The 22,266-nt window shown below is 39.9% G+C and overlaps 1 protein-coding gene across 1 annotated transcript in view; it reads left to right on the top strand.

Annotated features, from left to right (window-relative positions):
- Nucleotides 1–22,266, top strand: part of CFTR (CF transmembrane conductance regulator) — a 95,496-nt gene that overhangs the window by 15,396 nt on the left and 57,834 nt on the right. Inside the window, exons 4-11 of the mRNA XM_075724763.1 lie at nt 6,135–6,350; nt 7,272–7,361; nt 8,647–8,810; nt 9,269–9,394; nt 13,315–13,561; nt 15,877–15,969; nt 16,501–16,683; nt 19,335–19,526. Coding sequence (XP_075580878.1) covers nt 6,135–6,350; nt 7,272–7,361; nt 8,647–8,810; nt 9,269–9,394; nt 13,315–13,561; nt 15,877–15,969; nt 16,501–16,683; nt 19,335–19,526 — 1,311 coding nt within the window. The remainder of the gene's footprint in view (nt 1–6,134; nt 6,351–7,271; nt 7,362–8,646; nt 8,811–9,268; nt 9,395–13,314; nt 13,562–15,876; nt 15,970–16,500; nt 16,684–19,334; nt 19,527–22,266) is intronic.

The following is a 22,266-nucleotide window of genomic DNA, read 5'->3' as shown; positions in this document are numbered from 1 at the left end:
AAACTAAACTCTTTTCTTCTCACTTCCTATTGAGTATCCCAAAGAACTATTCTAAGAGAATAGAAGAGTTATAGAAAAACCTTCATGCCCATTAGAATGACCCCTCTCTCAGGCAGGAAGGGGAGAGTAGTGTGGAGTTGTAATCACGCCCATGAACTTGCTACTGACTCCTCTGTAGAAGGGAAATTTCAAGCCAGGTAGATCTTCTAGTAGGTAGAGGAAGAAAGATCATAACCTGCTCCATGGCAGCCATGCCAGACGTATGCTAAGTTTTGTACAAAACGCTTGGAACAAATAGATAGGAATATCCTGAAAACTAAAACACAAGTCCTTTACTACATGCAGACTTTTCGGCATTAAAAGGGCACATTTTAAGGGTGAAAAGTTTGAATGCATCAGGCAGCGTTTCAGGTCAAAGAGCATTTTTCAAGTTAAGCATCGAACTTGGAGCCTGGCTTCTGCTAGTTTTATGCTGGAATGGTTCAACCCCAATGAACTTCCATGGAGTCCCTCCTGTTTACACGGCTGCATGACAGACAGGCTAATCTTGCAGATTACAAAATAGGTAAATTTATTTAGGGTCCTGGGGTGAAAGACCTGTAAAATATTCATAAGTGTATTAATTTGGACTGCTAATGATGCAAATGTTCTGGTTTAGATCACTGTTAATTTGATTTGGATAATTAATAATGGACTACAATTTCGCTTCAGATTGGATTTTCCCCTAAGAATTATGGAAAAACTGACTGCCTCTTTCTCTTGTAATACCATGTCCAGGGGAAATGAGTATCAGTAATAGAATCAGAAAGCCACAAAGTAAAATGCTTTGAAAAAAAGGGAAGAAATTCTCTAAAGAAAATGTAAATTGCTTCCCTGAAAACGCAGCACTCACATTCTTTCTAGTCTATAAAAAATTTAAGATGTACCTCGGTCTGTTATGCGGCTTCATGGATTAAAAATAAAAAAAAATCTGTAGGCCTGAATTTTTTGCAATCCCATTTAGACCATCCCCCAGATATATCTCATAAAGAACAACTCTGAAATTTTGCAGCGCCAAGGCTTGATTTTAAAAATAAAACCTAGAGTGAAAAAATTCTTTACATGATTTCTTTCTGCTTCGTTCTCATGGATAGATGCATTTCCGCACGTGTACACAAATCCTGATTAAAATAGGGGAATCAAGGAACTGGGTCCCATGCCAGCTTTGTTCTCTCCCAGTTTAAGTCTCTGTAACTTGTGGGCTCTTGTCACTAATGAAGAGCCTCAGGTCCCCTCTCACTGCCTCTCGCCTCAGCCTGAAGTGGCCACGGCTGCAGATGTGGCTCGAAGAGACGTGCCGTGCTTGCCTTCTGCTACAGGGGGGCTCCACAAGGAGAACGGAGGGAGGTGATGGTTATGCTGCTGCCTGTGCTCACTCTGGAGGGCTTCTCCGTGTCAAATCCTGGGCTGCTTGACTGTTGTGCAGGGCTGGTGGGAGGCAACGTGGCTGGGATGGAAGCTGACGAGTAAATTAATCATTTGCTTTTGTCTAGGTAGGACAGGTAACCATCTAGGACAGGGCCTCTTGGTATCTATGGGGCTGGGTAATAACCCTTCTCTCTATACTCCTTCCCCTTGTTTGGCGGCTTCTCTGGGATGAGACCCTTTCTTTGTGGACTCCTACACAATTCTGTCTTTTATTTGCTTCTGCCTTTAATTTTTTCACCTTTTTCCTCACCAAGCCAGCAACTCCTTATTCATGTCAGGTTTGTATTTTAATAAAACCCCAGCGGTTCGACAAATTTAGCCTACCATACACTAAAATAGGTGTTCCTGCAGAGTCTGTCAGCTGCAACTGTCGCAGTAATTGTTGTGGTTTAACCCGGCAGGTTAAACAGCACACAGCCCTTCGCTCACTCTGGACAGGTAACCATCTAGGACAGGGCCTCTTGGTATCTATGGGGCTGGGTAATAACCCTTCTCTCTATACTCCTGTCGCGACTTATTTGGGTATGATTTCAAGTGAATTATTATTAATAATATTAATAATAATAATAATATACAAAAATAAGTGATGCACAATGCAATTGCTCACCAACCCACTGACTGATACCCAGCCAGTCCCTGAGCAGCAATTGCTGCCCCTCAGCCAACTCCCCTGTTGGGGAGTTTATATACTGAGCATGATGTCACATGGTATGGAATATCCCTTTGGGCAGTTGGGATCAGCTATCTTGGTTGTGCCCCATCCCAGTTGCTTGTGCACCTGGCAGAGCATGGGAAGCTGAAAAGTCCTTGACTAGCGTAAGAACTACTTAGCAACAACTAAACCATCAGTGTGCTATCAGCATTATTCTCATACTAAATCCTAAACACAGCACTATGGCAGCTACTAGGAAGAAAATTAACTCTATCCCAGCCGAAACCAGGATGGTAATGCATTCCTGTTAAAAGTTAAGCAGTGTCTGAGGGCTTTTGCAGCAGTTTTGAGGATAACTTCCTTTCCCAGAGTGCAGGCAAGTGAAGTGTGTGTGGGCATGCACATGTGGGACCGTGCAGGGTTGATTTCTCCATGCGGACTTTGTTAACAGAGTACAATTTTCGACCAGGTGAGGACAGAACAGGACTGCAGGATTTCTGAGTTGCATTCTTTGTTTAGGGTTGGGTTTGGTTTTTTTTGTTTCCGTTTCTTTAAGAAATCGCAGACATGTGCAATTCAGCACATAGGAAACAAAATCTTCACCTTTCACAATGAACACAGAAAGATTAAATCTTAGTTTAATTTCTTGATTCCGTTATCATTAGTCTTCATTTTATTGCAAGCTGTAAGAGGAAAAACTCGCTGCTAAAGCTGCTGATGTTCTTCTCAGGCCCTGCTCACGGAAATTAATGGGAGCTTTGCCATTAATTTGAACCGGGACAGGATGTTGTGCGGTATTGGCATAGGTGCAACCAAGTTGTGCGTTCTTTTGAACTTCACTTTCCTTTCTGCTCCTCTCTTGTCTAATCCTTGAGCTGTTTTCACGGCACCTTTCTTGGTTTAAACTCTGGTGACATCCCTGCTGTTTGTGTCGTTGTCGTTGCAACTGGCATCACAGCTTTGCTCTCATTAGGTCTAGTAGTTTTTCCATCTCTCCCTTTCCCCTCACGCGCCGTAGGTAACGATGTTATTGCAGGGTGGACACTTGCGCTCTGGCCCCCTAGAGTACTACGACTCTCCCTCATAAATAGCGTGTTAGGCACGTTGAGTTACTGCACTTAATGTATCTGCTCCCCTGCTGTTTGAAACAGCTTCCATGCTTCACTTCATCAGCAGATGTGTCTTGCACTGCAAAGAAACGGTGGTATGGCGGTGAAACAAAAATCTAGCTTTTTAGCACGATACCGGCTAACAAAGCGGGTACTTTGCTGTGAGGATCAGTTTGATTCTACTTACATTTTTCTCTTACATTCATCCCCATGAAATGTACATTTCCACTCAGGCACAGCAGCTGCTAACATTACCTTAGAAGTGGTTTTAGTATCATATCCCAAAGGACCCTAATGAGGATTTCCTGAAGTTCTCACATATAGGTCACGGGTGTGAGTGAGGAGGCAGGGAGGGATATGAAAGTCCGAAAGCACTTCTTGGGCATACGCCAAAACAGAGATGTGCATTATTGTCTTCAAATGCAGACTGATCGAGCATTACGCAAATGCATACGTGGGGGATACACGTAATGTAAATGTTCTCATTGCGTAAGAATAGCCATACCAGGTCAGATTAGCATGGTATCCTGTTCCATACTCTCATTGCTCTTCAGATCTTTGTTCTTTTAATTAAGATTTCTGTGAGGGGGATGTTTCTGAGTTTCTCAATGGCCTATGATGAATGCAGTGGGAAGAGCAAGGACAGGAAAAGGAAAAACATGACTCCTGAAAACTGGATTTTCTGTTAGGTGCACAAATCTCATTCCTTTCTTTAGGCAGGTCATTTTAATCAGTTTATTTATCCATGTTTATATCATTAGGTAATTTCAAGGCTACAAGAGGAAAAATGAAAAACAGATAGTTCTGCTTTCATTTGTATGTAGACTACATAATAATATCTTCACTAAGTAAGCTGATAAATCTCCACTGTAAACCAGTGGATTTTTACGCCCCATGAGATAGCAAATGATTTGGCTTATTGCCAGCCATTATTCTACCCTTAGTCTGTAAATCACATTTTTTTTCCAGCAAGCTAGGCATGTATGCAATACCTTTATAGTCACAACAAACACAGCAGCAGAGCGTGGCATTTTCACTGGAATAAGACTAAATAAAAAAAAAATCTTGCTCTTTTAAGCCTATATATAAAAGCTTATCTTGGAATCTCTGAGAGTATGAAAGCACCACATTGTCCTTGAGAGGTGACTGTTTTGTATTTTGTGAGTTTTGGGGAGTTTTGGTTTGCTGCTTCGGGATGCATATGGTCTAAGCACAGCTGCCTTGGGTCATGTGTGTTTTAATAAACACTCCTCCCTTTGCCTACTAATAACACTGAAGTCTTTGTCAAAGCCGGCTCCAGGTTTACAGCAGTTGTGTTGGGGCCGAGTGGTGTTTAATTTGGGAAATGTAGTGCATGGCACAGGTACACTATTTGAGATGTAAAATTTCATCTCGTGTGGAAAAAGTGAATGATGAATATCAGCTCCACCAACAGTGACATTCAAATGGGGTTACAGTACAGGTTGTAGAAGCACTTGGGATTGCTCTTGTATAACAGACCAAAAGGAACCCAAAGGAGAAGGAAAAAAATCAAAGGGGATAGATATTCCTAATCTATTTATCACTGTAAAACATTAATTACAGCTGAACTTCACTAGTTCACTTCTCTCTGAGTCTCTGTATGGTGGTCTGTGTGATTTTCAGCTGGAAGGTGTTACAAATAACTTTTTGGGAGAATTTAACACATCTGTACAAAAAAGGATTCAATAGTTTCTTGCTATTTTTGAAGTATCAGGTGCTTTCTGCTGAGACACAACAGAAAGAAGGCTAAGAAGACACACATAAAAGTTCTTAGCACTAAGTTATTTTTACACTGAATATAACAATGAAGTAAAGGAGCACATAGATACTTCATACCCTTCAGAAGCTCATGCAGAAGATGAAGCAAATTGTTAGACCGCAGCACACCAATGATTTTTGCAGTTCTTGGAGAAGGACTGGGGAAGGAAAGAGGGAGCAAGAGGCAGAGATGGCAAAGGAGGAGGTTATAGGAGTGAAAGTATGAGAACGATGGGGGCGTGAAGGGAAATGAAAGGCGAAGGTGAGATAACGCTAGTGGGGTTTAATTACAACAGAAAAGGAGGCTGAGGACAAATGTAATAGCAGGCTAAGGTAAAGTCAGGGCTACAGCAGAAGCAGGTCATTTGGATGCCTTGCAGTTTAGCAGTTTGATACCCCCTCTTTTTCCTCTCCTGCTCTGGTTCTCTACCATGTTGCTCATCCCCGGATGGGAAGTGCTGGGGCTGCCAGTGCAGGAGGGATTGGTTTCTCTCTGGGACTTTTATTAAATTTGCCTCCCCTACCATTTACGCCCTCTCATCCTGCTTTTGTTACAACCCTGGATGGAATGTCTAGAACTGTTGGGTAGGATGATCCAAATTGTTTATACTTTTATTCTGTTACTATTTCCTTTTACTTTATGTTTTAGCTATATCCTCACCGTGTTATTCTGCTGGTGTTCATTTCAGGAGCTCTGAGTCTTCCTGTGTCCTGTAAGTCCAGTAAAGTGCAGCGAGAACTGTTCCCTAGGGGCCAAAACAGAGATCCAGCCTGCTAAACTGGATTCAGTCATATGATGTGGCTAATCCATTACAACTCTGAAAAGTAAATGTGGAAGCTAATCTCAGTTATCGCTTTTGTAGAAAATGATCAAACAAAATTTACAAACTAGATTTGCTTTGGTGGAGTTGCAGGATCATCACAGATTAAGAGAGTGAGTTGTCTGTTCTGCTGTGTAATTGCTGCAACTTTCTGTGGTTTGCACAGCAAACAGACCTGGCTTCCTCATTTAAGACGCAAAGCTGTAAATCTCAGTTGGTAGGACTTGAAATTAAAATGTTAACCATTTTGAAAAAAATGAACAAACTACTGACCAAAAATTCTTTTTCGCTTCTTTCCATCTGCAGGAAGTCACCAAATCTGTGCAACCCCTTCTGCTGGGACGAATAATAGCTTCCTATGACCCAGACAACTCTGATGAAAGATCCATAGCCTACTACCTGGCCATTGGCTTGTGCCTTCTCTTCCTTGTGAGAACACTACTCATACACCCTGCTATATTTGGTCTTCATCATATAGGAATGCAAATGAGAATAGCTATGTTTAGCTTGATTTATAAGAAGGTAATTATTTCATTTACAGTCAAAGACAAACCTCTGTCTGTAGCCTACATAACTTTTAGGCCAGTTTGTTGAAAGATTGATAGATTTGTTAGTCGAGGTACACAAAGTACACAAAAGAATAATGTGGTTAACATCAGTTTCTGACAGCTCTCCGTTTCCTAAGTCCAAAGAATTAAATACTCGTCCACAGCTGGTTTGACTGAAGTCAGCCTCTGTGTGAGTTCAGACTTGCTGGATAAGTGGTGAGATGCCTTAATTGTTCTACCGCTGTGCTCCTGTTATGCATGTGTGTTGCAAAAGAAGAATAACATATGCTGGTGGCCAAAGAGTGTTTTCGAAAGAGTATTAGAGGTGAAGTTTTAAACAATAAATATAACATAGAAGGGATTGAGTTTGAATGATACTGTGTGAGATCTCTCTAGCATGAAGAATCAAGAGATACTGATGCATCGCGTGTTCACAAATCCAAAGATTTAAAAAGGTGTTTGGTTTTACCAATATCAAAAGCAGCTAATTTAAACAAACACGTTAGTTACTCTAGTATAAAGCTCACTGTGAAAGCATCTTTCAAAAATATTTGTCAAGATAGGCACAGTAGGAGGTTTTTGAGGATGCACAGCAGCACACAGCATGCATGCTTAATTAAAACTTTAATTTGCATATATATCTATATACATAAAATATGCAACAGAAAGCAAGGACTAAGTCAATAAATCAATATTTCTAAAGCAATTTAATGGCTGTATTAAATTCAAGTGACATAAATAACAAGTTTAATGAGACTTTCTTTATAGCACAAGCAGATAAGTGAATTGTTATTTATACTACAGTACCATTGCCTATTATTTTTACCTGTGTTTATTCTGTTTTATGGGAATGAGTTACATGGCCATTTTTCTATGGTTTTGTTTTCTTTTACAGATCTTAAAACTGTCAAGCAGAGTTCTAGATAAAATAAGTACTGGGCAATTGGTCAGTCTTCTCTCCAACAATCTGAACAAATTTGATGAGGTATGTCATCGGTTGTTTAATCAACGTGGTGATCCATCAAATACAAATGCAATACTTAAAGCTGTTCATGACAAATATTTGGGAAGGAAGGAGTATAAATGACGGACTGCACTGAGTGCTAATTGTTGATATAAAATGAATCTGATTAGTAGAGGAAATCTAAAACCAGGTATGCCATAAAAACATGCTTGTTCTACAGTCCAGTGAGAACCTGCCAGGAAACCTCTGGATTATGCAGTTGGTTTCATAGAGGTCAGAACTTGCTGGTTCAATCCTTCCGTGCTCTTTTCCTGACCACTGTACTGTTTTACGAAGGTGATCCAGTCCATTCCTGCCATCGAACAAGTGATGATGTTCAGCATCCTGTTGTTACTATTACCCACTTTCCTAAAAGTCTGAATAAGTGTTGATGTAAGACCTTATTGTCTTAGACAGTACTTCCAGAGTCTCCTGTAAAACTTCTCTTTCATTAAATACACAGAGGTAAATCCCTGCTAATGGCTTTGGGGACTGGAAACTCTATGAATTTCTGTTTAGCATGTATATTTAATTGGCCCATTGGTAGTACAAGGTTTGCTTCTTGTGAAAGAAGCAAGATCAGAGAAACTGTAGACACATGGCTGGGACTGTAGGGTGTATTTTCTTTAAGCACTATATTACTATAGAGAGCAATGTCAGCTAGTGCTGAACAAGCTAGGACAAGTGCCCTAATATTGCAGCAGTGTAGCTGCAGTAACACAGACCCCTGTGCAGCCTGATCACAGGATTCAGTCCAAAATCTTCCCAATGTGGAGGAACATGACTGAAGTAGGCAGCAATCTGTTTTGAATTAGTTGTGTTCACACAACAGTCGTCTCTTCAGCAAAGTAATACTTGCCTCCTATATCAGATCAAATCACTCTCAGAAGATTCTTCTGTGTGTTTTTCTCATCTTGCAGTGGTTGACAAAGACAGCAAATTCTGTTTACTTTTACAAAGCTGGGGTTTGTCCTTGTGCTTATACATAGCGAAGAGACAATTGCAGACTGAACTTTGCCTTACAAAAATCAAAGTTTAGGTGTGGAATGTAGATGTATCGCTGTGCTGTCACCATAATTAACACCCAGAACACTATGTGCTCAGGATCACAAATCCTCCTTTATAAACTTGTTTTACTGCTGGAAATATTTGTACCATTCTTCGTTACATTTTTCAAAGTGTCACTTTATTGACTTCTTCCTTTTCATGCAGTTTTCAGAGTACATCTGTAACTTGTATTATTATTTTCTGCTGCGGGCTTCCACAGGGTCTTGCTCTGGCTCATTTTGTATGGATTGCACCTTTACAAGTGGCACTGCTGATGGGACTGCTCTGGGATATGTTAGAAGCTTCTGCATTTTCTGGACTTGCTTTGCTAATAGTCCTGGCCTTTTTCCAAGCCTGGCTGGGACAAATGATGATGAAATACAGGTGATGAGATTGTTTTAAAATATTTCAATATATTTGCCTGAAATATGCTGGTTTAAGAAGTTTATACCACTTGATTAAGGGGCTCTAGTAATGACATTGTTACAAAAGAGGAGTCCAGAGAGTGTTGGCTGTGTCGGGAAAGTCATAGACCAGCCTTTACTTATTTAGCAGCAGGTGTTTAAACTTAACAAAATGAAAGGTCTAATGTGCAGTAAACAATGATAATGCTTTGTAGAATTAAAACTCCTTGTTAGTGACTTAGTTTATTCTTTTTAGAGCTTGTATTTTCTCCTTAGTAAAACAATTACTTGATTTCTAATAATTCCTTTCACATTCTTCATAATAATTCTGTTAAAATAAACATTTTAAGCGTAGGCATGTAAGGAAAGTGTTTTCATAAGATATAATCGGATACAAACTAACTATACAGATTGAACTACTGTCTTTTTACTTTGTAGGAATAAGAGGGCAGGAAAGATCAATGAGAGACTTGTCATCACCTCAGAAATAATTGAAAATATACAGTCAGTTAAAGCCTATTGTTGGGAAGATGCAATGGAAAAAATGATTGAAAGCATCCGTGAGTAAGTGTTCTCATTTGTTAGTCAAATTTTTTATGTGCTCAGGAAAAAAAAAAAAAAAATAGGGGGCTATGAACACCATCTGTGGTCTTGTTAGTTAAGAAGTAAAGCACACAAATATTAATCCTTCCTAAACTAACTGTGCATTCCCACACTGCAGCTTGGTTTTTTTCCCAATTTGTCAAGTTCACTATGGAGGTGAGATTTTTTTATTTTTTTAAATTTGCTTCCTCATATATTATAATGATATTTCAGTGGTTAGCTTGTGCAGGTAAAACAATTGTGGCATCTGTGTTTGTTTCTGGCCAACCCTATCCTCATCTTACAATAAAAAGCCCTTTTGTGATGGTGGTTACTTAAGGTTTTACAGAGTTGCCTATTCTGCAGTGGAGGAAACAGTATGAGTCCTCTGCAGCCATTTTCTGAGAAATGCAATAAAGCTGGTTTTAAATGTTACATGCAATCAGTGAAAGGATTACAGTAGCACAGCTTCATGTGTTCACCCTGCACAATTGCACTAACATTTATTGTCTGTAGATAGCCTTGTATAATGCTTATCTCTTCAATTAATACCGAGATTGAACTGGAACTACCAGACCTGAAGCAGAAAGGAGGTAAAAGAGCTAACCTAGTTAGCTGAGAGCTATGAGAAGGTCTTCGTTACTGACAGCGAATCCTGGGGGAAGGGAGAAGTGACATATTGATTATGGGTGACGCCTGCACTAAAGCTGTCCCGTGTGTTTGTTTAGTCCTTTGCAGAGAATTAAAATTCTGTGCCACGTGTGTGATTGGGAAAATAAAAGAAAAGAAAAGAAATAGAAGTGTCATATTATCATGTAAATAAAAGAGAAGAAACGATATTATTACACAAACACCTTCTTGTTCAGCTGTTTTGTGAAAGACGATCCAGGGAAAGTGAAGTGTTCTTTACATTTAGAAGAAGGAAGATCTTAAAAATTTTAATGTTTTACTGTGAACAATCAGAGAAAACTCAGTCTGAATCCAGGTCGGGAGTGCCAGCTCGAGGGTGGGACCAGGTTAGGATTCCCCTAGTCTCACTAGTCACATGCATTGCTTTTAGGAAATTTGAGACCACATCTTGTGAGCAAATCCTGTAGAAAGGAATTAAATAAATTTTAGTCTACAAAATGGTCACAGAAACCTGGAAAAAGGACTGTCATTTTATGATCTATATTTTCTACAATAATGAATTTTGTAATGCTGGAATTCAATTTTTATTATATTATTCGTGGATTTTTAGAAGACAAGAATGCTAGCAATATTACAAGATCAAAGTATCTCTCTTCTACTTCTCTGCACCAAAATACTGTATTTTTTGGAGTGATCCAACAGGTCTCTTTGTGAAGACATCACCAGAGCAGGTCAACCCGGGAATGTCAGCTTCAATTGAATTTTGCTTGCTGAGCCAGCTCTGCAGGGCCTCCCAATCAGTTGGCTTGTTAAGCACCACATCTCTCTCCAAGTGCCCCTATTGCCTCAGCAAGACCTGTCCTAAATGAGTGCTTAATTTAGAGAGCTCTCAAGCCTGTATCACAGACAGACCCACCTCTGGAAAACTTTTGCTTGTGGCTGGGCCAGCTTGTGCCTGGTACTTGGGATTGTTCTTAGATTTTTTATGGTCATGTATAGCAAATCTAGCATTTCAAAGTATCCTATTTCTAGGGAAACGAGACCTTGTGTGTGAAGCCATGCCTGTATTTTAGCAACAGTGCGTTATAACTCGGTCGTTACCAAATTGCTTCTACTTGCTGGCATTTTCTGATGCAACCCAGTTGAATCAGCCCTAATGAACTAGATAGACCCGTGCCCTTACTCTCGTAGACTTGAGCTGCCAGGGCTGGCCATCCTGCAGGTGTAACGCTGCCGCAGGCAAACTCCCCGTGGGAACTGTGACATTTCAGAGGGACCAATATGGGCTGTCTCCTGTGTGCTCTCTGAAGTCTGTACTGATAATAACTGTTCGTAACAGCTGTCTGAATAAAGATACCTGTACTCCTATGGGCTATGCAATGTATTCAAAGAAGTAAAAAAACCACAATGCCAAACTGTTCCCCCAAACCATAGCATAGCACTGGAGAAGGTGAAGTCCAAGGTTGGAAGTGTCTGTACTTTGTCAGCAGAAGATACATCTTTATATAAAGCAAAGAATCTTGAGATGTGTTTGTACTGATTCCTGCAGCATCACTTCAAAACCAGACATACGCTGGTCTACGGTCTATAAATGCACGAGGCTCATAGTGTCCCTTACATCTTTCTCCAAGTGCCCGTATTGCCTCAGCACGACCTGTCCTAAATGAGTGCTTAATTTACAGAGCTCTCAAGCCTGTATCACAGACAGATGCGCCTCTGGAAAACTTTTGCTTGCGGCTGGGCCGGCTTGTGCCTGGTACTTGGGAACATACTGAAAAGCGTTAGTGCTTTGATTCTCCCTCTTTGGAGCAGCGGCTGTGTGCTTCAGCACTCAGGGGATTCTACCCAGGTGTTTGTGTGGGACTGGACAAGCACCAAGCCCAAAAATCTTTGTTATCCCTATTCAGTGCTGCCACCCACAGTCTCATACAAGCTCTGGAGGGACTTACAAGGCCCTTTCTCCAGGGCAGTGGCTACTACCATGGTGGTGACCTGCATGCCTGGCTGCTTTCTTCAGGCCTCTCTTGTGAAATACAGACTTAACAAGAAGTGCTAGGCACCCTGCTCTGAAACTGGCTAAGATCAGATTTTTCTGTCAGGGACTTTTAAGAACACTTTGGCTGACAAAAGTTGGTAAGATGCTGGATGCATGTGGAAGTCTCATGTGTGGAGCTGACATGGGGTTCCACACAGCTCCAAAATCCTGGATGGACTTTGCATGCAGACACTGGCTCAATACCAGAAGACACACAGTGCTCGGCCTTGCAACACCAGGCATTACTGTCACCAATGTGACTGTAAACTTCTGCACAGTATCCCAGTGGTTAGAGCACACACCCAGTGAATGGGGACCTTGGGGTCTAGCTCCATCGCTAGGCCCAGTTAATTGCTCTTGCAGCAGAGCAAATTGCTCTTTCACTGCCGCAGAGGTGCCTCTGTTCAGGCAAAGCTGAGCTGCAGGGCACCTGGGGAATGTGAAGTGCATGGGGTCAAAATGAGAGCAGTCAAAAAGCTTCAGCACTGTGAGTTAGGGCTATCAACTCAGAAAATGAATTATGCTCCCTAGATTGTTTCTCTTTTTTATTTAATAGCTTGCTGTAAGATGCCTAGAGATTGTGGAAGCAGCTAAGAGTAATCACCGGTTGCATTCCTGACTGCACAGCAGTCAATAAGCTGCTCCATAGACTGAGCTACGGAGAAAGGAAGAGGGAGAGCAGACTCTGCCTCCCACCTCTTCAAGCCAAGCTGAGGTTATCTGATACCTTACTTCATGGGTGAAGCTGTTAGTAGGGTTCTCTGCAAAAGGAGATGACACTATAATTGGATTGTGCATTGTTCTTACGTTTTTTATGGTCATGTATAGCAAATCTAGTGTTTCAAAGTATCCTATTTCTAGGGGAATTATCTATCTAGATAACCAGATCGGTATGGGATGATGCTTCTGGGAGTTTATTATATACCGGAGCATTAGATGCTTAAGGATGGTTGTGCCAGCAATTGTAGAGGCTTGTGGTTTGTGAGGTATCTAAATCATGACATAGATCATTGTTATTTCGTCTGGCATCTCTGAACATTGGTGCCAAAATTTGGCTCAAATTATTTTTTAGGTCCAAAAATTGTTTTGAATCTTGCTTTTTAAATGCAATCCTAGAAAATAGCAAGGATGAATGAGCCTCTGAGTTAATTGTTTTACCAAGAGTTCCATCCAGAATATTTGTAACATGTAAACTGTGGAATCCTCTACTAATTATTTGTATTTGTTTTTTTAACAGAACTGAACTGAAGCTAACCCGAAAAGCTGCTTATATGAGATATTTCAACAGCTCAGCCTTCTTCTTTTCAGGCTTTTTTGTGGTGTTTTTAGCTGTGCTTCCATATGCCGTGACTAAAGGAATTATTCTCCGAAAAATATTTACCACCATTTCCTTCTGCATTGTTCTTCGAATGACAGTGACCAGGCAGTTTCCCGGGTCCGTACAGACCTGGTATGACTCTGTTGGAGCAATAAACAAAATACAGGTAGGGTACATACACTAAAATCTTCTCAAGTACGTAAGCTAATTCTTTATAGCATGTTATCTTGTCAGTTGATCAACAAAAGCACACAGCATTTATACGGACTTTCCAAATATACTATATGTTGCTTTGACTACACACCATGAAATGTCATTATAAATCTTGATATTGTTATATGGTTCCCCAGGCAGCATAACCACAGGAGTCTCATGCTACCTGCATGCTGCTTTTTTTGAAACAGTGGCATTTAGTTATTTCTTCTCACTGCAGAATAAAGAACTTAATAAAAATATATCATGAGTTGTGGTGCTTAAGAGATGTTTTTCCTTCAGAAAAGGAAGTACAAAATTAGTACATGTTTTATATAGCACAGCTTCCAGTAGTTGCAGTCACAGGTCTTCTGTTTTCCTAGCTATTAGTGGCAAGAGCAGCAGGAGATTGTGCATCTTATGCAAATGTGCATCTCGTTCATTATGAGTAGTAAACATAATTAGGGTACCGGTCAAATAATTATTACCTACCTTTCCTACTGAGATCAATTGCTTATATACCAGCATGAGAGGCTTATCTGCAGAGTCAGATCAGGGTGAATTCTCATTAACACTATCTGGTTTATCTGCTGTTTTGAAATCACTCCTCAGAAAAAGAATTCTTAGTCTATTTTGGGGTGAAATCTTAGGCTTTTTTTTACATATTTACAGGTTTTTTTTTGGGGGGTAAAACATACATTTTAGGTTTTTTAGTGTGATAAAAATACCTAATATGGAACTTAAAGATCTTCATCAGAAATCTGAACTTTAATATAGAATAAGAAGCAGGTATTGGATTTTTATGATTTTCAACTGGGCAGAAAATTCAAGAAATCTAGCCAAAAAGCTTTCTATCTGACATTCAGAAGGCTGCCTTCTTGGGTCTCAATTTAGGCAGTCCTTGTGCTCTCAGATTCCCTAGGCGTTAGTGGAGGTATCCTGTCTCTCCTTTTTCCTGGAAGAGCGTATCCAATGCTCTGTCATAGAACTGGCAAGCCCAGTTGTCGTACCATTGCCCTCACTTTGCTGAACGCTTGTCTTCGGGGTATTAGCTCTGTGGGTGCTCTGGAATCCATAAACAAACATCTCTTTGTGGCAGGTTCAGTGCAGAGCCCGTAGACAGACTGCACAGAATCCCAGAACACCAATGGCCTTTACTTGTCCAAGAAACATAAACAAAGATAATAAATGACTTATACATGCCTCTGATTTAATATCCTCATCAATTTAGAGAGTTTACTGGGCCAGGTATGTCCCCTGGGTTATTGTATTTGCCCTGTAGCTAGACCCGTGTTTTCTAGACCATGAAGTCTTTCAGGATCAGTGTGCTTTCTCTGACTATCACTGCTCCAGCAACTCCACTGGATGACCCCACTGGCTTTCTTATGCAAGCCTAGCTATCATTTCCTTCTTTTGCATAAAGTGTGTGTTTTGCCTTCGAGTTTTTTGGTTCCTGCCCTTTCAATCATCAGCTTTTTCCCTTCTGCTCGTTCTGCTTTGGAAATTGGCAAGTTTACTGTAGAGAACTGATTTGCCCCCTTACCATCTGCTTAGTTTGTCCACTGTATTGCCCATGTAGACCTACTTGGTTCCACATAATTTAAAAAGACAATTTAGAGGAGACTGCATAGCCTTAACAAAATCATGGAATAGAAAAGTTATCTTTCCTACATTAGCATAGGCTTACTCTTTTTTCCTAATATTATCCCAGAAGGTAACACAAGCGTCAGGTTGCTGACTTGTGTCATTTGAAATTACACTACTTCAGTGCTGCACTGGCCAGGATCGTTATCTGCCTTTTTTTTTTTTTTTTTTTTTGTTGGTAGAAACATCATTCTAACTCTTTAAACTCTTGTAGTTTTAGAATAGGGAGATAGCAGCATGTAGCTGCTTTGTTTTGCTGTTTACCAGAGTGCAACCTTCCACATCCTGCTCCAAAAACAAAGCTTTATTTGAAAAGCATTAAGGTTGGAAGCGTGATGCTGCCCGATACAAGTCCTGAAAGCAAAGGAAATGCCAAGTTTTGATATTCTTTCTAAACCAGAACCAAATACATTTATGGTTATATTTTCACTAGCAATGAAGGAATCGGTAGTTTCAAAAACATTTCCTCCTGCATCCAAAAGGCGTTCTATAAGCTATATTTATGCCTCTCTCTAAGACACTGCAATGCAATAGCACCATCAGAAATACTAGCTAGTGCGCAGTGTTGGCAAGTATGTACTGCTTCGTGTGATATGGCTGTCGTCCCTTACCGTTCCCTCTCATCTGCTTTCATGGTGTTTCTAGGATTTCTTGCTGAAAAAAGAATACAAAGCCCTGGAGTATAATCTAACAACCACTGGGGTTGAGCTGGACAGAGTAACAGCTTTTTGGGATGAGGTTAGTACTTTTACCCGAACTAAATTAAAACACAGAGTGTATCTTTTTTACTGATATTTGCCTTGGTGTACTCTAAAAACAGCAGCCCACACTCCTTCATTTTAACTGGCTTCAGCTATCGGCAGGCAAGAAATATATGGCAAGTAATTAATGCATGACATCAAATTGTTCACGGTTGAGAAACTTTGGAAGAGACCTTTTAATAAGTGTTAAGGCCTGCAATAAGCAGTTATTTCTGATTTAGCCAGCCTGAAAACAGAATCAGGCTGTGGCACGTATAAACCTTGGAAAGCAGTTCTATAATAGGCAAATTCTGTTTGTGTCCACGAATTTAGGAGCAAATACAATATATGCGTTAAAAATACATATATATTTCAGATTATAATAAATATGTTATAGATAGGAAAAGTAACATCAGAAAAGCAAGTTCATATGTTTTCATAAGTCCACAGTATGAGATATATATGTCTGCATATGCATGCTTTATTTATTTTTTATGTACATACAAATACACATCTGTGTATGTTGCAGGGAATTGGAGAGCTGTTTGTAAAAGCAAACCAGGAAAACAACAACAGCAAAGCTCCTAGCGCTGACAACAATCTCTTCTTCAGTAATTTTCCCCTTCATGCGTCTCCTGTTCTTCAGGATATAAATTTCAAGATTGAGAAGGGACAGTTATTAGCTGTTTCTGGATCTACTGGAGCAGGCAAGGTATTTCTATGTCTGTTGTTTCAATAAAAATCATAATAATTTTAAGGAATAATATTGTGTTGTTATCTGTATTATTACCTGTATTGTTACTGTATTCTTGCTATCCTGTGCTTGCAGTAAAAATGATGGCTGCAGGAAAAAATATGAATAAACTGTAAGTTTCAATAAAATGGCCAATAGTTATTTGAAGTTTTACTCTCTGGCTAATATGAGAAAGAGTTTGCTGGATATTTTTTGTAGGCAAAAGGATACAGACTTAATAAGGAAATAGCAATTTAAATTATGAAACTATTTTTCCATAGGACTTAAAAGGAGATTTGCAGGAATATTGCAGACTGAAACCTAAAGTTATTCTCATGGTGAGAATCTCCCTGCCTTTAAAACAATAAACTGGAGAACACAGCATAGATATCCAGCTGGCTCAGTGTGCTAGGAAGCAGACAGGTTTTTTTTCCTGCCTTGCTAAAATTTTAAGGAAAAATTGGAACGCAAGATGGTCAGTAACCTGACAAGCCTGACATGGATTAGCCAGGTAACTAAGACGCCTGCCCTGGGCGTGTGATATACCTGGTCACTTGTGCTCCGGTTCCTACAGTTCCTCGCTCAGACAGGCTCCCCGAGTCCCATGTGAAAGCCTGGGAAGGTGCTGCTGAAACTGATGGTTCTGTGAGAAAAGTTACAGTTTAAATTAATCATCATTTTAGAACCCCCAAATGTTATCAATACATTTAGTTTGCAGATAAGGCATCCAATTAACCTTATTAATATAAAATTAGTTGAACTGTGATACACTTATTCACTTTGAACAGCAAGTAATTAGATGAGCTTTTCATCTTGACTGGGTTTTCTGAGGAGATGTGAAAGTCAAAACAAGCATTCATTACACGTTTGGCAACTTTTCCTGTTTAACAAATAATTGGTGAACATGTTCTGATTTCTTTTACTTGCATTGGGTAAAATCTTTGGTCTGTTGGAGTCAATGGCAAAGGATCCATCAACTTCAATATGATCAAGGCTTCTATGTTAGTTTTCAGTAATGATACCACTAGGAAAGAGCAAGGGACTCAGGATATGCGGTTGTGCTTAAGCTGATATGTTGAGGTGCATTTTACTGTGACACTTCTGAATTAACAGAACAGTTTTCCTATGCTGCTGGTAATCTCAGATGGCTATTGCTAAAGCTGATACTTATAATACAAAAAAGTCAACTAAAAAGCACTGAAGGACATATGTATATCATCTCCTTTACTCAGCTACTTAGGAAACTGAAGAAAATTCAGATCACACTAAGTATATACATACAACAAATTTGCGCTTTTCAAGGCAATAAAGTTAAAAGGCTTATAATGTTATCTGAAAGATTTACAAAAAATAAGGTTTACACCCCTGCAAAAGTTTCTCCTTTCCTTACACCCTCTTAATTTAAGCTTTCCTTCATGTTGCTTAAGGCTGTTACTGTATATTCCAGGAATTGTCAGGCCTATGAAACAGACTGCACACTTATTTTATCTGTAACAGGTATGAAGCCTGACATCAGGTCTTTAATACTGCTTCAATATTACATAGGGTTGGGGTTGGGGTTCTTTTTTCCATTTATGTTGTATGGCACAAGATACAGATGTATCATGTATAAACATTACAGATGTTTAACATCCAGTGTGCAAAACATACTAAGCATCTGTCCTTTGCAAGATCAGAAACTTCTTACTCAGCATTTTTGAAAATTCAGATTCTGGTATAATGAAAAGAATCTTGTGAGACTCCCCCCACATATTGTATAACTTGTCAAAGGATCTCCGGGCTTGACAGCATGAAACTGTGACTTAGACAGATTTTTAGATCTTTGGCTGTTACGTTCCAGCTTTGGTGACTGTTTATTAGTGATAAGAACACCACTGGAATGGCTCTGTAGCATATTTTTCCTTGTATTTCTCAATTCTATTCTTTGATCTAGTAGCCAGTGATGTGTGACAAGGTTACTACAAGCTACTGATTAACTTTGAAATTATAACATGTCAGTACTGAAATTGCAATCAATTCTTTTATGAAGGGAAATAGTAAATATACTTAGGTCATGTATTCACGTAAATGAGTTAACAGTTACAGAGGAAAATTCAGATCACACTGAGCAGTTTGTGAATCATTGTATACACATACACAAAAAAATTGCATTTTTCAAGGCACTGCAGATAAAAGGCTTGTGAACACTAGCAAAATTGTAAACATGAATTGTGTTGCACAAAGAGCAAACAAGTGTCATTGATAATGTTAAAAATCAAATAACATTCTCTATAAATACTAATACCTTATGTCTGTGTCTCTCAGATACTCGCATTTTTATCTTGTAAAATTACTGGAAGTTTAATTAAAAATACATACTTTTGCAGCAGCATGCCTGTTTTACAAGATATCTTACACAATTTTTATCATTCATTGAATGAAGTTTTCCTCATTTCAGAGGCCTTTCAGAACCATACGTATCATGAAAATCTCCACTAATTGCAGCTTGCACTAGATCAGTACTTACAGGGACACTCTTTACAAGACAAATGTACCATTTAAGTCACTTAGCAGAGTGACTCATTTTGTTTAGCACTTCTTATGGTTGTACAGATCTCTGATATATTAACCAAGTGTTAATGATTTTTCAGACTTCTCTTCTGATGTTGATAATGGGAGAACTGGAGCCTTCGCAGGGTAAAATTAAACACAGTGGAAGGATATCCTTTTCACCGCAAGTCTCCTGGATCATGCCTGGAACAATAAAAGAAAACATAATTTTTGGTGTATCCTATGATGAATACCGATACAAGAGTGTCATCAAAGCCTGCCAACTAGAAGAGGTCAGTCATCCAGGACTCTTAAGACCTGTGACCCAACCCAAGTGCAAAACCCCAAAGAATAAGTCAGGGATGGGAGCTTTGAGTAAACAAGACATTTCTGAGATTTAAGAAACTCAGCCTGGCATCCCAATTTTGTGGAATTGCAAGTCAGCCTGTTGCCAGCTCCTTGGGAGATACACTGATGGTGCTGGTTCTGGTAATTTATGCAACAGGAGCTAAATAAGCTGGCTGAAATATTATAAGGTGTCTGCTTTCTCAGTCTTCCTTGCAAATTAAAAACCTGGTTAAACATATTAATGTTAAAGAAATGATGTAAAAAGTATTGTTCCTACAAAAATTTTTTCATGTTTCTTCCCCATAAAGAAGCTTTTCCTTACAGTCTTGGAAACCTGTTTTCCTCCTTTTGCCCTTCAGAAATGGCTGCAGGGATAATTAGAACGCTGCGCCAGAAACTGAGTTATTTAGAGGAAAATCTTGACTGAAGTTGGATTTTACTGTGTGCACATTGAAAATTCTCACACTGGAAATTATTGCAGGATCGATCTTTATGTGACATGCAGCCCACAATTAGTACAATGACGTGGAAATGTCCTTGTGTGTGTTTGATGTTGCCAGAGGGTAGTGTAGGAAAAGATACCTTTTCACATTGCAAGGTACAAAAGGAGCCAGCATTTCAGACCTTTCCACCTTTATTGCTGTGCCTTAAGATCAGGCATTTTGTCTGTAACATGTCAATGAAAACAATAAATATTTAACTGTGCTGAATAGGATCTGTCTTTAGGCCACACAGTGAAACATATTTTCCTTCAGCGCCAGTCAAGCAAGAAAACAATAGCTAGTCTGTTTAAAACTAAGATGAGGTTACTGTGCTTTATCTCAGAGCAGGGTATAGTTAAGCGATAAAGTAATCTTTTCTTATATGTTTATGGCTATTTCAGCTTGTGTTTGGATTGTGGTTTGCTGGAAATCTTCTTTGAAAGCTTCTGAAGGCAGGAGAATTAACAACTTCTGTGTCAGGCTTTCTGAAGAGAGTAGTCCTTAACCCCAGTCTTAAAAGTTGTAGTTAACGCCAAAGCTCCAGGAAACAGCTGGCTTCAGCACTTCGAAGCTGTCCTTCCCCAAAGAGGCTTCCCAGCCCAGGGTCTTCCTAGAGCAGAAGGTGGTTAATGATGGCTCGGTGTCTTGGTGTTGGTGGGACGGGTCACTGTCTCAGTGTCAGTGGGATGGCTCGGTGTCTTGGTGTTGGTGGGACGGGTCACTGTCTCAGTGTCAGTGGGATGGCTCGGTGTCTTGGTGTTGGTGGGACAGCTCACTGTCTCAGTGTCAGTGGGACAGCTCAGTGTCTTGGTGTCGGTGGGGACGGCTCAGTCCCTTGGTGCCAGTGGGACGGCTTGGTGTTTTGGTGTTGGTGGGACGGCTTGGTGTTTTGGTGTTGGTGGGACGGCTTGGTGTCTCGGTAGGCTGCAGCTCCTTTGTTCTCCGCACAGGCTCAATCAAGCCAGCTTTGATCTGTGTTGGTGCAGCTCTGTGCAGAATGATACGCTTCACCTCATAGCAGGGCTCATTATTTGAGATCAAGTTTGATACTTATAAGGATATTTTCTTCTGGACTGAAGCTGAATAAATTGGGCTGGCCTGAAGAGAAGGCTGAATGCTATGGAAGGAAGCCAAATGCATTACCTTATTGCTATTATTATGCTTTCTAGTCTCGTTAGCTTTCACATCTTAGGTACCGAACAGGACTTAGTATGGCAGATTGAAGGATGGATTTCAAATATGAATTCCCTGTTTATTCCCCAGTGTGACCTTTTAGGGGTTTATTACGACAAAGGTTAGTGCTTTGTTGGATTGGAGTTGTGTGTGTTCTCATTCTTCAGAAAGGAGAGGTACCAGAGGGTTTTTGCCTAAGGGAGTTCACTTTGCTCCCTTCTCTGCAACTTTCCTAGGTAGTTATATAGTCTGCCTGAATATAGGTCTGTTCCTGAGTCTAGTTCTTATATGGGCTTTTCAAGGTGAACCAAGGATTGGTGATAAAAGAGAGTTTATTTCCTTATTGCCCATATGCTGGAAGTCAGTTAACATACAGCTCTTAACAGTGGCTAAGTGAGATTTACTTCCAAGCTTCATGCTCACAAAAACTTTTTTTGGGAATGCAAAGTCATCTTCTTTGACCCAGTGGGCAAATAGATGTGTTACTACCTCAAAAAGTAACATACCTGTGAAACACCCCCTTTGCTTTGCCATCTCCACCATCACCCTATAGAGGAAGCGTACTGAAGATCTAGTCCAATTCCTAAATTTGGTGTCTTTTCCCCTTTGTCTTCATTAGTGCCAATAAAATACTACAGGTTACTCTATGTGGGTCACATCATACCGTTTACATAGGTTTGGGGCTTCCTGACACACTGTGAATAGCCTGTTCTTGTCCATCAGCAGAACAGGACAATGAAGCTGGGTGACTTCATATAAGGTGCTCTGCACTTTGTTTTAGGTCTATGGAGATATGCAAATGATATTAAGCAAGTGTAACTTAAATAATTTGGGGTGCATGAGAATTTTCAGAAAAGTCAGCACTACATTTTTCTGCCTGACTTTTTGGATTGGTACATAGTTGATTTGCTGAGGAGTTATCACAGCCTCTTTAGAGTTGCTAAGTACTTGAGGTAAATTTATCTCAAAGTAATTATGAAAGATGGAAAGTGCAAGTAAATATTTCACAGAGCTTTCCGTATTTTTAGGT

The sequence above is a fragment of the Pelecanus crispus genome, chromosome 1, assembly GCF_030463565.1.
Source record: "Pelecanus crispus isolate bPelCri1 chromosome 1, bPelCri1.pri, whole genome shotgun sequence".
NCBI classification, from domain to species: domain Eukaryota; kingdom Metazoa; phylum Chordata; class Aves; order Pelecaniformes; family Pelecanidae; genus Pelecanus; species Pelecanus crispus.
The sequence above is the reverse complement of the archived record's forward strand: the minus strand, read 5'-3'. Positions and strand labels throughout refer to the sequence as shown.